Genomic DNA, 17,588 nt, shown 5'->3' with positions numbered 1-17,588 from the left:
CCGCCTGCTCCATGTGACAATGTAGATTCCAGCCTAGCACTGAAACCTGATTAATAGGGAGTTACTGTCCATTAAAAGTCTGTTAGGTCAATTGTGCAGATCACTGGAGAGTGGCTGCCTAGGTAGCAATTAAGTGAAACTATCAAGTCAATTCTCCTTTGAGGTAGTTTCTGAGCACTAGGTGTGTGGTCATGTATGTTAGAATGAGCTTATTTGAATAAAAAAGTTAAACTACTCCTTTGCTATTTTTCTTATGTAATGCCATGCTTTTTAATAAGAAAGCTTTTTCATACCAGGTGCAGGTTGACTTTGCAGCCTTACAAACACTGCAGCAAGCTTCACAGATGACAAAAGAACCATTCAGAACAAAAATAAATATTTTTAAAATGATCTGCTGCCTTGAATTCTGTCCCTGTTGATGCTAACAACAGTGGCCATGTTTTATTTCTCTTCTCATGAAAACTAAGCAATATTTTTTTACATTTTCAGTGGAAGGGTGAAGGGTTTTGTCGTGTGAAGATGGTTGCTTAAGCTGTGTATCACAAAGCATTTTGGCAGGGTTACAAACTTTCTCACTTTGTGCTTTATCTGTGTGTACAGAGAATCTCAGTCCCTAGGGCTATCAATCTGGCATCTTTCATCAGCACTAAATTTTCTGCGAATATTGTTTGTGAGCATGCAAAAAAAGTGTTATTAAACCTTTGTGGGCAGGAGTGAAAACATTCAAATAGATACTTTTTCTGTTTATTTCTCTCAGAATTTCTCTTCACTGAATACTGGTAAGCATATTCTGCTGATTTACATTCACTCAGCATGTGTTTGTGTGTCTATCTCATCATAAGTCTTTATCCAGAAAGCTTTTAAAATGTTGTCTTGCTCGAGAGCCTGTCGCACCAAAGATCTTTTTACTTGTTTTTTTCTTATTAATCTACTTACAGTGTAACTGTGATGTCTTTGAAACTGTCTGGCTGACTGATAAGGAAAGTGTAGAGGTGAAATGCTGTTAGTGCCAGGGGTTCTTGTAGACAAATTTTGCTGTGTTGTGTGCTTGCTTTTTAGGAACAAAGTTGCTTAGGAGTGTGAAGTTTTTTCCACTGTTGTTCCAATACACTGTTCCACCTGTCCCAAGTAAATTACTAATGTGTGGCCTTAGAATGTGAGCTTTAGCACTGCTTTTCTCTGTCCATGCCAATGTTTTTTTGTTTGGAACTTTAATATTACACTGCAGAGCAAGTTCGGATTAATTCAGAATAACTTTTTAAGAAGAAAGAACCTAAAACTAATCATGGTGTTCATTTTACCTTGGTAAAATGAGCGTGTTAGGAAGATTTTTAGGTTCACTTGATGAATATGTTACTGAAATAGTATGGAAATTCATAATGTACATTTTGTAGGTTCTTTCTTAATGGTTACCACTTGAAATTTTGTGTGCTTTTAGCCTCTAAGTGGGGGCATGATGATCTTAGCACTTCAGATGAACATTTTATCTGGACCTGCATCACAGTTCAGGTGTTGTTTTTACAGTTTTACAGTTGACCCAGTTTGGTAAAATAAGCAAATTGGGGTACATCTTGTACTGAAATGACAAGTTTGTCACTTGCTCAGTAATACTTTGGCGTTTTCACTGACTCTTGTCTTTATTTTTATAAAGTGATGTACAGCTTGCAGAGCTTACACATTTAATCTAGGAAGATTTGATTTTAGCAAGAGTTGGCATATAAAATTACTCTTTATCCAATGTTGTTTTGGGAGCTGCTTAGTTTCTTACCTGGGTTTCTCTTTTTCTCCTGGGAGACTGTTGAAGTCTACTATGTTAATACTGAAATATAACATCATTAACACAAGGAGAAATAATATTCATTTGGTTTCTCCATGGGCTGCTAAACTTCTGTCATGGAATCACTGGAACTATCTCACTTTTGGTTTAAAATGAAATTAGTTTTGACCACCTTACAATACTGAGTTTTTGTTCATGTTTGTGATACTTGGGATTTTGTAATGGAAAGATCTTTTTTAATGGAAACTACTTAAAGTGACCTTGATAATGTTTTTTTGAAAAGCTGATCTGAAACAAATTAGATCTCTGTTTACAAGCTCAGGTATTGCAAGCATTCAAGTTCCATAAGGAGAAACTGGTAACTGTGTGCTTCAGAAAACCTCTCTAAGATCTATTAGTCAAAAGTAAGTGTGAATTGTTAGAGACAGCTCATATACCAATATCTGTTTACACAATTAGAGCTGAAATGAATTTACCATAATAACTTCCTGTTGGAAGGAGGAGATCTGAAACAGCACTAAAGGCTAAATTCACCCCTGGGTTTAAGTGGTTGCAGCTTCATTAACTTCAATCAAGTTACACCAGTGATTAATTTTTTGGGGGTTGTGATTTGCTTAGCATAGGTCTCTTACAGTTCATACATGATTAAGTTCTTGTTCATGCATTTAAGGGCCAAAAAAAGAAAGAAGAAAAAAGAACAGATTAAATGTATTGTACCTCCTTGCAGTCTTTGTATGGTTCCCTTTACCAAAATATTTATTTCATAATCTCTGTGTATTAATTTTTGCTATGTCCCTGTGAACTATATCAGTACTTTGTGGTTAAGAAATGCAATACAGATAATGTAACAGTGTGACAGACTTCATGGAGGAAGTTCAGTGCAAAGAAGGGATTTGATCTCATTCATTTCTATCTGACACTGAATGATGTACATATTAGACTTTCTTTTGGAAATATAAGGCAAATAGATGCAAGATTTTAGTAGAGATTCTGGATTTTCTGATTTTCTAATGACGGTAGTTATTGAAACTAACAATTAGCTCTGTTCTTAATTAACCTTCAGGCTGGACCTGCAGGCTTGATAGCAGAGGGACTGCAAGTAACTAATACTTATGGACAGGAATTGTTTCATAACTTTTATGGACAGCTTTCCAGTCTACTTGTGGTTGCTTCTGGCCTTGATATGATTTAGGACCTTACTGAGTATTTTTAAGGTACAAATTTTCTGTGTTGATGAGGGCTGTAAAACTTGTATCTCATCAATATAAAAAAGTTGTGGAATTCACTCTCACAATGAAATTGAGTTCTCAGAAAGTCTTGAGCACTCTTCTTTCTTCAATTGGGCAACTTCTAGATAATTGCGTCGTTCTTCTTGCATTTTTGGGGGTTTTTTTGGGTTTTATTGCTTTTCCCCTATATGGAAAAAGTACCTATCCTACAAAAGATGCATACATTTGTCTAGTAGAAAGCTTTTTATTTGTTATGCTATGTAATCAAACCTGTGCACATGTTCTGAAGCATAATAAAAATCTGGGAGTTCTTCAATTAGAAGAAAAATTTTAAAATCAAAAAAGGCAAATTACTAGTTTTCAGAAGACTTGAAAGGAGGTTCATGCATCCCAAGGCAAGACAAGTTACTCATAGGTCTTTACTGAGCAGCATTTGTCTAGACTGTTTATGAAAGAGCTGCAATGATGAGAATTCTCCATTCTCCTAAAGCAGTCTGGTCTACTGCCTTTTCTACCATTTCTCTGCCCAAGATATGTTCTGGTATTTTATTACAGACAAGGAAAAAAAAAAAAAAATCACATCAAATGGTGAGGTTATTTTTTTGTTCTTGTAACATTCAGTTAGATTTGTTCTAGTGAGGCTTGAAACCCAGAACTTTTCAGACACTTGGGGGACTCATCATTGTGTATTTTGAATGCTGACAAAGAGGTTGTGTGAAATTTTTGACAGAAATGTCATATGTTCTACTAAAAGCTTCTATTTGTTCCTAGACAAACCTCTTGTATTTGGCTACATGACTGAAACATATTTTTAAAGTGATGTTAAATATGGAATAGTAGATTATGCCTGGCAGTATGTTTATCATTGTTTATTAAAACTGTGAATAAGCAGTATGACTAGGAAGCTTAGAAGTTGAAAATAGCATGTGGAACTTCCTCTTTAAACCTCACTATTCCTGCTGTTTATAGATGTGAAGATCGTTATGCCTTTAAATGCCACTGCCACTTGAGAAATGTCACTTCAGTGTCAGAAAGTACAAAACCACCAAAGTGTTCATGTTCAGATGTTTTTGTAAATTCAATGAAATTAGATAAACCATTCCTGTACCTGAATACTTCTTGAAGAACAGCAGACTTAACGCATTTGAAAAAAATAGACATTTTAATCTGTGTGTCTGGCACAGAAGCAGAGAGCATGTAGAAAGATATTTTTACCCCTAGTACATTTTTTTCAAAGCCAAGCAGGGTAAACTGAACAATCAGGAGGATATTAATGAGAGTCTCTCATGGTGATGCTATCCAGTAAAGGGATTGTACATTAGTCTGTCTTCTGAAGTGATAAGCTACCATGAGTCCATGCTATAAGGCACACAACAGCTTGGGGTGTTTTTTCCTGCAGAGGTGTCAGGTTGGATAATGGTAACATACATATGAATATCTTTATTTCCCTTCCTTTAGAAACAGCAGTGTTCCAACCATTGTGTTTCACACAAACACAATGCAGAGCAGAATCTTGTTAGGTGGAATTGGTCTGGCTTTGTGAGATGATTACAGCTCCATGAATTGCCTGTCACCTTTGTCTGTTGTCTCTTTCTTTCTGTAGCAAACTCTGTGATGGACAAGCACATCTTCAGCAACTAGTACTTTTCTTAGTTGTGGCAAGGCAAGGGCTCTCTGGTGATAATATTCCAGCCTTCTTTATCTTGGCTTCCACATTAGATGAAGAAGCAAACTGTTGTAGAGAATTTACATTTGCATTTCTCTAAAGACCATATGTGCTCTTTGTTTATTAACAGCATAGTAAGAGCATAGTAGACATTGACCTTTTTCTAGCAAGCTAATGAACTGGTAATGCTATGTTGTATGTAGTTTTTACATAGTATCATGTAGATACTGTGTCATTTAGAGTTTCCCCCTCCCCATGGCTGAATCTTCATTTTGGTATTAAATATAAATGTTCATAAAATGAGATCAACCTTTTCCCTTCCATGTGGATGGTAATGGGCAATGAGAAGAATTTGTAGTGAATGTTTTGATTCTGTATGGCCATTATAGTTTTCACATTGGTTTTTATTAATTTATTAAGTATAAAGTATTATAAAGTATTATTAAGTATTAAGTTTTTATTAATTTATATTAAGTATATTTATCAATATGAAAAGAGATACATCACAAGAGAATATTTAAATTATAGTATCTTCACACCAGGTATCAGAAAGATCAACATATTTATTCTTAAGAAATATGTGAGTAAGGTTTAGTAATTCTTTAAATTTTAGTGTTTCTACAGTTTTCCTCTTTTCGTTCTACCTTTTTTTTCTAATGATGAGAACACCAACTTTGTAAACATAATGATTTTTAAAAATACTTGTTTCATTTTCATAGAATTAGTTTTGGGTCTTTTGTTTTTCTAGAACTTGTAAAGCTGCTTGTATTTTAGTAAAAAATGGGGAGATTATGCTAAAACCCCTGCAACAATAAAGAAAACTAAATTCCTTTCATACTAGGGCCTAGTTTTTACCTGTCCTTAAACCTGTGACTTGCTGAATATCTTATTTAAAACGATGGGGATTCCACAAAACCTCTAGGCAGCCTGTTTGGTTGTTTACATAGCAAACCTTTTTTAGACTGAATTGCTATTGCCAGGTGTGGTGCTGACTCTTCCTTTCATAAAACTCTTAACTTGCTGGGTTCCAGGTTCTCTTGTGTACATCTTGTTCTGTGTATTGTGCACAGCAAAAAACCCCACAACTGTAATTGATTAGTGCTTGACATGACATAATGAATTCTCTTGTAACATGTGCAAGTAACACTTGCTGTATTATATCTCAGGAGAAAAAGAAAACTTGGACTCATGGTCAGTTTTCTGTTTGGTATCTCTTTGAGATGCTTTTTATCTTAACAAAATGACTAGTTAATCGCTATTTCACATAGATGTACCTTATTTATTCCAAAAGGTTGGGGATATTCTGTTTGTCTTACTGAATTGTTTGTTACTCTTTTTGGAGCACTTATTGCTACAAATTATTTGGAATTAAATCTCAAAAATGCTTATAACTGCTTCTAACTGCAGACTATATAGTGCTATTGTGGTTTATCATCAAAATTGAAGAAAATATTGCATAGAAGCAATGCTGGGAACCAATCTGAAATACCCATTCATTTTGAATAGAACAGTGTTGGTGATACAGTGGGGAAGATGACTTTCAAAGAATTCAAAGACTTAAACTTTGTAATAAACACAGAAAAATTAAATGGTATGAAAATGAGAGAGGGAAAATAGTGTCTTTGGCAGCTGTATGAAGGCAATCAAATGGAATAAACAAACAGTTTGAAGTAAACTTTTGAAATGTTAGAAGAAACAGTGTTATGATCTGGATTGTTCTGTAAGATACATCCAAGATCAGTAAATGATATACTACACTATATGTTCAGTAAACATTCACAGAGCCCACCAGCTGTCCAGGATAGAGGAGCTGAGTTAGTATGACAGTTTAAGGGGCCTGGTGGTGTTTGTGGTTTTGTTTTGTTTTGTTTTGTTTTCAATGCCCTCTTCAAATTTTATCTGTGCCAGGTCAGGAACATCCTACTTCTTACTACTGTTTTTTTCCCCTGAACAGCTGTATTTAAGGTTTTATATTTTCATAGTAAAGATGGATGAAAAAAAGTCAGCAACTGGAAAAGCTGTCAAAATTATATTAAGTTGCATGAAGTACATGAGAGAGAACACTGATGAGCATGGGCCTTTTAAAACTGAAGGTTTAAAATACAAGTGAGGGCCATTTCTCTAATATACATACTGTTTGTTTTAAAGCAAACATACATACAAGTAATTTATGCAATACAGACTTTGTATTTTAGCCACTTGGCAAATATTTTCCATTTTATTTTACTTTGTCCTATAATCACCATGATTACATGTGCCAATTGTATGAATCTGTGGCAACTGAAGCACTTTTATTCATCAGTACTTTTTAACAAAGGTCAGCACAGTTCTACTCAGTGTTAGCTTTTATTTCAATTTTGGGCAACCAGTGAAGGGAGGAAAGATGGGCCGATGAAGAAACCAACATTTTTATTAACCTGTTTATGTTTACAATTCATTTCAGTGACAAAACAGTAAATACAGAAACTGCATGTTAATGGTCTGTAAAATCGTTATTTAAACTATATTTGAATGTAATTTTTGTTTATAAATAAGTTATTTCTATTTGTGTGGACAGAGCTATAGTTCATTCTCACAGGATTGAGATTCACTTTGATACCTGCCTAGTGCCTTGGTGAACTCAAAAAGAATGGCAAATAGCAGCATTGAAAATTAAGAATGCAAAAAGTTTCATATGGGCAGGAGGGAAAATTATTTTAAAAGATCAAGGGCAAGACTGTTCTAAATTCTTTGAACTAGCTCTTTTTGGGCTTTCATTCTCTAAGGAGTCCTAAAGGTTGTAGAAGGGAATAGATTTTCAGGGCTACTTTTACTTGGAGAAATACTGAGTTTCAAGCAATAAACCAAGAGGTGTTGTGCTTTTCAGCTTCTCAACTACAGAGGGACTATCACTCTAACCAAATGTTCAAAGGAAGTGAGTTAACATTTTCCATCAGAATGTTAGCTTCCTCTACAGCAAATATGACTTGTCAAAAGCATATTTTCTCATTTTTCACAATCAAATAGGAAACACCTTGTTCAAATACATTTTTATTTTTCTTTCCCTTTGCTAGCTGTTGAAAGGATAAACTGTTTTCTATGGACAGAAGCAGGACAGTGGTGGTAGGACATCCTGATTTTTAATTATTGTTGTTAAAAGTAATTTCTCATCGAGTTTGGGCAATTTACTTCAACCTCTTTTGATGCATCATTTGATCTATGAGCTGGGGAAAGCAGCAGTAGTTATTATTTCATGTGACAGAAAGACTAAAAAATGAATATTTCAAATACAGTATTGTGTTTGGGATTATTTTTTTCGTGCTTTAGAACAGGTATCAATAAATCAACATAACTGTAGTGTGGGTGTCTAACAACGTCTAGTTCTGATTCTTTTTGGTCTGATTAAAGTTCTGTCCTCCTCTTAACCTTTCATTTTGTGTTTAACTCTCTTTGAAAGAAAATGGCTTGATTAAGAAGCATCCTTCTAGTGAACAGATGCCTTTTCCAGATAAGTCCTCAGTATCTCCTCTAGAGTTCCTTTTGTCTCTCTAGTGCTCAAGGAACACCAGTTATCATCTAATGTGGCTGTCAAAGGAAAATGCAGCTTTCATCTCTAATGTACAATACAGAGCTCTAGACTAGGATGGAATATTTCCATTGGAAGGGACCTACAGTTATCACCTTGTCCACCTCAGGGCTGACCAAAAGTTAAAGTGTGTTGTAAAGAGCATTGTCCAAATGCCTTTTACACAGGCTTGGGGCATTGACCACCTCTCTAGGAAGCCTGTTCCAGTGTTTGACCACAGCCTCAGTAAAGAAATTCTTCCTCATGTCCAGTCTGACCTTCCCTGGTGCTGCTTATATGGTTTAGGGTAGGCAGTAATTTTTGTTAGACTGGTAGGGCTGGAAGTGGTTAGCCAGTTCTTCAGGTTGGAAGCAGAGATGGAGTTGTCCTGGCTTTTGCTTTTGTATTGGCCATTGGTGGTGGCTTGTCCTCTGTGTGCTTCTCTGGAGCTCCTCACCATCTGTTTATTCAGGCCTGTATTTTGTGTGCTTGTCTGTGAGCATGTTGTTGGAGAGAGTTTTCAAAGCCTTACCACAGTCACAGTAAATCACATCTATTATTTCTGCTTCTTCTGCTAAGCAAGTTAATGTTTTGTAGAAGCACAACTTACCCATCATAAATCCATGCTGGCTGTGCTTGATGACCTTCTTATCCTTCAGATGTTTGAGAATGCTTTGGGGGCTAACTTGCTGTAATACCTTGCAAGGATTGAGGTGAGGCAGACCAGCCTCTATCTCCCTTCTTGTACCTAAGACAGGAGTGATTCCCTTCCCTTCCTTTCCTTCCCTTCCCTCTCAGTCCTTTTACCAAATGTAAAGTTTATGAAGGAATAATTTAGGGATAATCTCTTTAGTAAACTTTATCAGAAACGTTTCTCTGTATGAAGGAAAACTTACTTAATATTTTGATTTTTTTCATTTATTAATTTTAATTCTTCTAGCAAGTAAAAGGAAAGATTACCTTGCATATTTCACAAGTGTGCGTTTCATTTACTCAACTTGTGCATACCCAGAGTTAAGAAAGTCTGGTGAAAACAGGTGTCCTAAAATGTATTTTCATTTAAAGGAAAGTATAGGAAGCTGCTGTAGGAGGTTTAACCTAAGCTCTTCTATAATACAAGAGTGCTTGCTGATTCTTGGCTTCATTATTTAAAATGTGATCTGAATCTAGTGAGATGTACATAATGGAGCTGTATTTCAGGTTTATTTCAGGTGTATTTCAGGTTCCTAAATTAAACAGCAGTATTGCCATGCTTCTAAAGGCTAAAGATAGGAACTTATACAACAATGGTCCTGTAACATGTTGGTCTTCTCATAAATTACTCTTTTTTTGTTCCTGTGAATGTGTCTAATTGCAGCATTGATTGGAGTTGCATCTTCACAAAAAGGGAAAATTGACTCCTGCTGAGAGTAGGTGGGGGTTTAGGTTTTTTATCAACAAACCATCTGCTTCTGTGTATACTGAAGACATGTTGAATGTTTTCTTGAAAATAATATGACAATTGAGGCAATGAACAGGTTCCACTTCCATCTAATTCTGATAACACAGTTAATCTATCTGCAAGTGTGATCTGATACCATTACATACAGAATTAAAAGTTGTTCTACTTTTATTCCCTCCTGGTTTATTTTTATTTCACACAAACTATGATCTTATGTGGCAAGTATGCTTTTGTTTTAGCCATGGATTTAAAGGTGGGGGGAAGGGGACATGAGGTGGATTCTGTTTATCTTTTTGTTTTTTCTCATTACTTCAGCTGTAACTACAGCAGCACTGCTGTAAAGAACAGCTGTGCTTTTGCTCAGGTAAGTGAAACAATTATAATTTGATAAAAATATAACTTTATTGTTTTTTTAACTGTAAATATCCCCCGCATTAAGACTTTAAATGGGTCAGTGAATGAAAGAAATTCCCTCTACTTTTAAGCTGCATCACTTGATTAATGTGTATCTTCTTTGGCTGGCACTGGCTGACATTATTTATGTGTTCTAATATACATATTATAAATGCTTCATTCCATTTTATATTTCAGGTCTAAAAATATCTGGAGGGAGATTAAGTGGTTCAACAAGTAACGCTCTAATGGATGACAGAGACTTTCCACCAAATGATCTGCAAATAGACTCAAAGGACAGCCTTCCTGCTAACTATAGGGTAGAAAGTTTGGCATCTCATTTGATTCCTTCAGCTGATGAAAATGAAAACCAACTTGACAGTGATGGGAATGAAGTTCTGACCAGTAGCAGCGTTGCTATGGGACGACAGGATAGAGGTGAACAGGATAACATCAATAATAATGAGAATATGGACAGTGGAGTCTGGATCCCAAGCTGTAAGGAAAGTGAGACTGAGAGATCGGTAAATGTCCATATGGACCCTCAGCTGGAGGAAAAGCCTATTACTGAAAAACAGCCAGGTGGAAAAAGAAGTCCAAGAAGCAAAAGAAGCTCTAGTAAAAAATCTAAAGGTACTTCATTTAAATTTTTTTTGTACTGTTTACTTCAGAAGTAACACTGTAGTTTAAATCTGTGAGCTAATAAGAAATATATTTTAATTGTTGTATTGATTATTTTTAGCATTTCACTAAAGGTTTAGTGGTTTTTGGTTTGTTTTACTTTTTTTTTTTCCCCAGAACTACTGTTAGTCTTCAATCAGATACAACTCTACATGTTTTCACCTTCTGTATTTAAACAGTGGCTATGTAGCAAATGTAACACATCAAGTAAAGAGGAGTAGAGGGAGGTACAGTGTCAGTATGGAAACTGGGCTGGCATCCAAATCAAAATAGACAGAAGTTCTGGCATTGTGGTTTTGCTCATTTGAACATCATGATTGAGTGCAAGGTTTTGGTATCTTGATCTCATGTCAAGATTTGAAATCTCATTATGAGTACCAAATAGCTTAATCTTGCCCTGCTGTTGTAAAATTTACTTAGATTTTTCAAAGTTTACCAGATATGCCTATGTTGTGTGTTTTGGGTGACAAATTGTTAAAAAATGTGTTCCTACCAATTTTTGATTTTACTTTTTCTTTAGATATTTTGGATGTGAATTGGATAAGGAAAATGTAATGTGTATTGCATGTTCTTAGTTGAAATCTTTCTTCCCTTTTTGAAGGAGTAGGATTTAGTGTAGCATAATGTGTTATATTAGGCTTTTGCCATACATCCTAAAGCTTATGTGTCATAGTGCTGCATATGTTAATTAAAATCAGTATGTTTCATTCATAGGTTTCTTTGAAAGAACAGCTGATTAATGTGTGGTTTTTTCCATGCATTTTAAACTAAATAATTTTTAAACAAAATTTTCCTCATAAATGGCAGGTCTTCTGTGACCTAATAGAAAACTGATTATTGTTTCAAGAGATTATAGAATAGGTTAAGACAGGAAAGAAAGGAGGCCTTGCATTCCTTATCTTGTACAAATAGGCAAAATCTGAAAAGAAAAATTATATTTTCTAGTAGACATATGAATAGACATTCTGAAATCTTTCAGGGAGAAGGATCTCTCAATAACTTTCTTCAGCACTTAATAAGTAGATGTATTTCATTTGCAGAGTTAAGTTTTAATGACAGAATAAAATAATTAAAGTTGGATTGGCAAAGTAATTCAGAACCAGTCATCTGTATGATAGGAATAACAAAAAACAAGCTGATGAGAAGTTATACGTATGTGTTGACATAGGTATCTGAAGCACAGTAAGGAAGAAAAGGAATAAACTCATCTAAACACTGGAAGTTAAACTTGGCTTGTCTTCTCTCTCCATTAGTATTCTTATTGATAAATTGAATGAACTGATGCAGAAGAACCACAAAACGAGCTGTCCACAGTAGATTGAAGTTTTAAGAGAAAAAGTAGAATTCTGAAAATATAGAAAATTTCATGGGAAAGCCTGGCAGTGTAGAAAACCACACAAGAGGAAATCCTGTCTGCAAAACTCTTTAGAGTTTTGTTGTATTCTTATGAATAAGCTTGTTACTTTATTAGTAAAGAATCTTTATTGTTAGAGAGTAAGATCAAAATATAAAATTACATTATATCTCCCATTGTTTATGGGCTAATATATGTTTAGTCATTTTTTCGATACTCTCATGTGATGTTTCTTCTGTTTTCACAAAATGCAGCTGACTGTGTCACAATTCCTTGATTTTGCAAATGTCATTATTTTAGTGTCAATCTTCTATTTAATTTCCAGAATCAGCTATTTTAAATGATTCCTGAATATCTCAGCACACCCTTTACATAAAGGTCCGAACAAGCTTTCTTCTCTTCATACTAACTCAGAATTAAAGGAGAGAATAATCAAACTAGAGTGGAAGATTCCTGAGAGGGTGACAGCAGAGCACCATACAAGCAAGCTGAAATATCAAACGAAATAATTGCATGGCATGTGTTGTTGAGATTTTTATAAAAAGATATTTTAAACTGTTGAGAAATCATGGATGAGTTACTTTGACTCATAACTAAGGAAGAGATTTGTGAATCTTTTTTCCCTGTAGGCACACCTGTTAGAATTGCTGTTAAATGTTGCCATTCTAGACAAGATGATGTTTGACTTAAAAAGAACATTGTTCATATTCCTCTTCTTGATAGTGACTAAAGCACTTTAAGTGGGATATGGAAAATTACATTATAGTAATTTTTGTTTACTTGTGACTTGCTCAGCAGAATATTGGGGATCATTAGAGAAGCCAATCTTTCACTCTCAACATGTTTTACTTTAGAAGAGAGAACAAGTACTCACACTTGCAATGTGTTTGAAACCTCTAAATAGTTGTTTGTGAAGAATGAGCAGTTATAAGTTGGATTATTATCTGTCTGTATATGCTTGAGATGTGTTGAAGCTAAAATTATCCTAGCTTCTCCTATTAGTAGGCTGGAATGCAAGATTAACAGTCACTGTATCTGGGTGAAGATCCATTTGGTTCAATATTCTTCCCCTGAAAGAGGCCAACAGAGGATTTGTAGGTGAGAGTACAAGGACAAGGCAAACATGAAGTGATTTGTTGGCATGTTCTGCTCCCCATCTGCAGTAATCTCAGTGAATTTGTCACTTGGCTTGTCATTTGCATCCATTTCAGTGTCCTGGAGTAAGGATTCTTGGATTTCATCTATTTATTGTTTGAAGAAACACCTCCTTTTAGCTCTCTTAATGCTGTAGGAGATTGAGAGTGGATTGACGAGTCTATAGCTTCTGGATCCCAATTTTTTCTCACATTCTTTTTGTATACTCATCACAGTTTTGAATGATTGTTGATTATATCTGGTTAGGGAAGACTGGTGACCAAAGAATTTTAACTGCAGAATTTAAACTTTGGTGATTATTCATCACCTTGTAAAGAGTTGTACTAACTTTACTGTGGTAGAGACAGTGATTCATCAAGTTTAATGTGTTTCAATGTATTTTTTGTAAATATGGACTTCAAATTGTCCGTGTTCTCCAGGGTCATCTTTTTTCAAAAGGCATAAATTAATATTGTAAAATCATTATATGATTCCTTAATATAGTATAGCACAGTAACCTGCACTCAATCTTTTTTCCCTAGGTAAATTCTGCAACATATGCTTTTTCTGTAAATTATTCCACTTATTTCTTAAAGCAGCTTGAAGGTGGAAGAAGGAAGAAAGTGTTTGGGGTGAAATTGATATTGAAGCAAATAAAATATAACTATATAAGATAGTCAAATTACATTAAAATTCAAGTAATGCTATTTTATTTAGGATTCTTTGCCAAACTAAACAAGATTCTGGGCTTGCTCAGTTAAAGTTGTATCTTTACCACCAACACTTTTGTCTCAAAATCTCTTCTCTTAAAAATGAATAGTTTTTAAATACTTGCTGGTCTGTTTTCTGTTCTCCTCAGTAGTTCTTGAATGAATCAGTCTGAAACAGCTTTCTGTATTGGGCACCAAAGAATGTTTAAAAAAAGAGATTGCCATATGTTTTCTGTACTAGAAACTTCTGTTACTGGTGACTTAAGCTAGTGCCACTGAATATAAAAATGCAATTTCACATAAAAAACTGAGAGCAACATCCATGATTTTATTTTGGTAGCAAATCCCTCATAGTTGCACCTTGGATTCATTCTCAGGCAGACAACAAAGTGCTTCTTAATTCCATATACTTGCAGTACTGACAAAGAAAAACCTGAGACATACTAAAAAATGTGATTTTTTATTCAAAAAAGTGGTTTTTGTTATTCAAACATGAGGCTGCTTCTGTGAGCTTTTGGGAAAATTGAAAGTTTGCTCTTTGCTTAGGGTCTGCTGAGTGTTCTAATCACTGATGTCTTCTATGTCTTTTCACATAGATTTTCATGAAGGCTTTGGTTACATTCTGGGGTGGAGTGAATATCAGTGCTTTATAAAGGGAAAAACTTAGTCCTTTCTTATTAAAATGTATGTAAGATACTGATATCTAGTAAAAAATAAATTAAGTTTATCTGCTTTGGACAGTAAGATGATTGATTCCTGGAAAAAGTAGTGTACTGTTTTCAAGAGCAGGGAGAAAAGAAAAAAATAGGGGTCTTGGACCCTCACATCTTTATGATGAAATAGCATCACTAAGTGTTACAATAAAAGTTTTGTTGTAGCGCTTCTAAGGCACAAAAATTGTCATGTGTTGAAAATCAAACAAGTTAGAATTAACCCACATAACTGTAAGGCCTCACTTTTAAAATCAGAGAATAATTTGAGGGTAGAATTTGATTCCAAGTGACAGCTCAACCTTATGTACAAATAATAATGCAGTTTATAAATAATGTGTTAGCAACAGTATCACAAAAACATTAAAATTAAGGTTTTTCATAATAGTTGCTATTGAGCATGTTGCAGTCAATGTTCATGCTTTGATATGACAGGTGATTATTAACTGCTTAATAAAGTACAGCTTGAAGTGATGTTTGGTTTCTTTGTTTTTCTGAGAGAAAAGGTTTGCCAGAACATCAGGACCCTCTTTTCTGGCTTCATGATAATGTGCTAAACAGAAAGCTGTATTTTTAAAGACAGCTTTAATTCCATCTCTAGAAGTATTTCCTGGTTTGTATCTTTCATCCAGTTATGTCTCTTGTTGCTTTTGGCCCACAGGAAGCCCAAATAAATACCAGAAAATCAGAGATGTGCATTAATTTTGAAAAAGCAATGCTGAGTTACACCCATATTTTTTCTGGCAGTAAGCCCTGTGAAAATAGCCACCCACAGAGATTATTAGTACTCCTAACCTGGACAGTTTACTAAATAAAGAGTTTAAAATAATCAAAAGTAAAATGGAGCCCTCCATGGACAAGCTAATGCCTTTTTTAGGTCTAAATCTTAAACCTGAGTCATCATTATTGGATTTGAGTGGCAACGAAATAAAGGGGTCTGAAACCAAGTGCCCAAGCTGAGGACAGAGATACTTGACACAGTGCCCTCAGCTGTCCATCTTTCAGATGATAACATGTTTCCAGAAAATAGTTGTAGCTGAGGAAAAATACACATCATAATTTGAGTTTATTAAAAGTTTCTTGTGCACATTTCTGTGGCCAAATTCTCTAAATTTTGTTGAAATAATTTTGGGAATTTTTTTAAAGTTCAGTCTTATGCAAGTGTGTGAAATTGAATGTTTTATTGAGAAATAAAAAGGAGTTTATTAACTTCTGGAATCAGCTGTAATTTTCTGGTTGCTCCTAAGACTATGTTTTACAGGAAGCTGTAATTTATTGCTTTTATTCTCTGATCTTTGTGAGAAACTGATCAAGTCAGTATATGGGTAGTTGATTTCTCCCACTACTACTACAAGACACTTCCTTCTTAATCTCATTTCTCATAACTATTATATTGATGATCCAAATACATAACAAGTTTTTCATTTCTAACAATAAAATGTGGAATTTGCACCCAGAAAGTTTTTTTTTTCCTGTAATATTCTTCTAATGTTATGCTTTACATTATTCTTCATATCTCCACCTGAATGCCTGACTTTTTCTGACTTCTGTAAAACTGGGGACAGGCAACAGTGAACTGCCAGGAAATGTCCCATGAAGAATGCAGTTTTCTGTCTAGCAAGAAGTTCTGGGATCTAAATCCAGTTTACACAGTCTAGTGTCATTATTACCAACATAGATCTGTACTACTGCCTCTTTCTCTGGATGCTCAAACTATCCAACTATGTAGAGGGGTCTTCCTTTTCACCCAGCAGGACAGCCCCCTTAGACATCTCTCTCCTACCATAGAATCCCACACTGGCATCATCTGCTTCTTTCTGTCCTTTAAGATCCTGCTGTCTCTGTGAGGAGCCACTGTGTTACCGTGTCTGTCCATCCCCAGGACACCTCCTTCTCTGAGGTCCTTGCCAGTAGCAAAGAGACAAACTGAGAACCCACCTGCTGTTGGCCCTTTTTCAGCAGAACTGCATTCTGAGCACTTTTAGGTCATCCTGGTCTCATTAATAACTGTGTAACACTTTATAAGTGTTCTGAGGTTTTTTTCCCGTAAGTGAAAGCAGGGTCCCAGTTAGAAGTGTACAAATGTATCTGATATATATTGCTGTGTTCTGACAGGTAGGTGAGCTGACAGTGAGACAGACCTGTCACAACTAATTTTGACAATACCAGTATTTAGTTTAGCAGTGATGTTATTTAACATGCAAAGTTTTTATTCATAATGTTCATGCTGAAATTTCCTAAAAAAACCAAAATTCAATGTATGTTTTTGGAATCCTAACCTGAGTCCTTGTTCTTTTTAAAGGCGTTTCTGCAGTGGGAACCACAGCAATCCAGGAGGAAAATACTCTTATTACAGATTCAGATTTTGTGCAGGCTGAAGGTACTGTTGAGGCAAAGGAAAACTTTCCTCCAAAAGACCAAAATCAAACATTGCAGTCTCTTTTCTCTTTGCTCCGTGAAGAGGTTGAGCAGATGGATTCAAAGATACTGCCCCTGTGTCTCCATCAGGTACTTTCTATGATTTTGGGGTGCTGCACCCAATTTTATTTTTATTTGAGACTTTTTTTCCATTAGGAAAACTATGTATAAATGCAATTTATGCCAATACTTATATCTGGACAGGATATTTTGATACATAACAGATGGTCAAGGCAAATATCTCTTCTGAGATCTTGTAATATTTGTTAAATTATAAATTGCCTTGAAATATATTCTCTAGTTAAAGGAAACCCTTAAGGATGGAGTTTTAATTTCTCAAATGGTAAAATTAGTTTGGCAGGAAGATTTAGAAAAATCACTCTTTAATGTACCTTGAATAAGATTTGTAAGACACTGGTATAGTTACAGGAGAGCAGATACCTAAATAAAATTCTAAATCTGGAGTTGCTTTTACTACTACAGATGTCCTTCTAGCATAAATATTATGCATAAATATTAGGATTCAAGGTT

At 35.0% G+C, this 17,588-nt stretch overlaps 1 protein-coding gene across 7 annotated transcripts in view; it reads left to right on the top strand.

The window, feature by feature from the left end:
- The window catches only part of CNST (consortin, connexin sorting protein), a 45,774-nt gene that overhangs the window by 3,511 nt on the left and 24,675 nt on the right, over positions 1 to 17,588 (top strand). For 2 of the 7 annotated variants that reach the window (XM_079327462.1, XM_079327463.1), the window contains exons 3-5: positions 758 to 779; positions 10,249 to 10,683; positions 16,942 to 17,147. In XM_079327462.1, the coding sequence (XP_079183588.1) occupies positions 758 to 779; positions 10,249 to 10,683; positions 16,942 to 17,147 (663 nt within the window). Of the gene's footprint in view, positions 1 to 757; positions 780 to 7,664; positions 7,775 to 9,977; positions 10,022 to 10,248; positions 10,684 to 16,941; positions 17,148 to 17,588 lie in introns of those variants that run through there. The other 5 variants (XM_079327465.1, XM_079327467.1, XM_079327464.1 and 2 more) reach the window with 4 other exon arrangements.

This window comes from Erithacus rubecula, assembly GCF_903797595.1.
Source record: "Erithacus rubecula genome assembly, chromosome: 2".
Lineage (NCBI taxonomy): Eukaryota > Metazoa > Chordata > Aves > Passeriformes > Muscicapidae > Erithacus > Erithacus rubecula.
The sequence above is the reverse complement of the archived record's forward strand: the minus strand, read 5'-3'. Positions and strand labels throughout refer to the sequence as shown.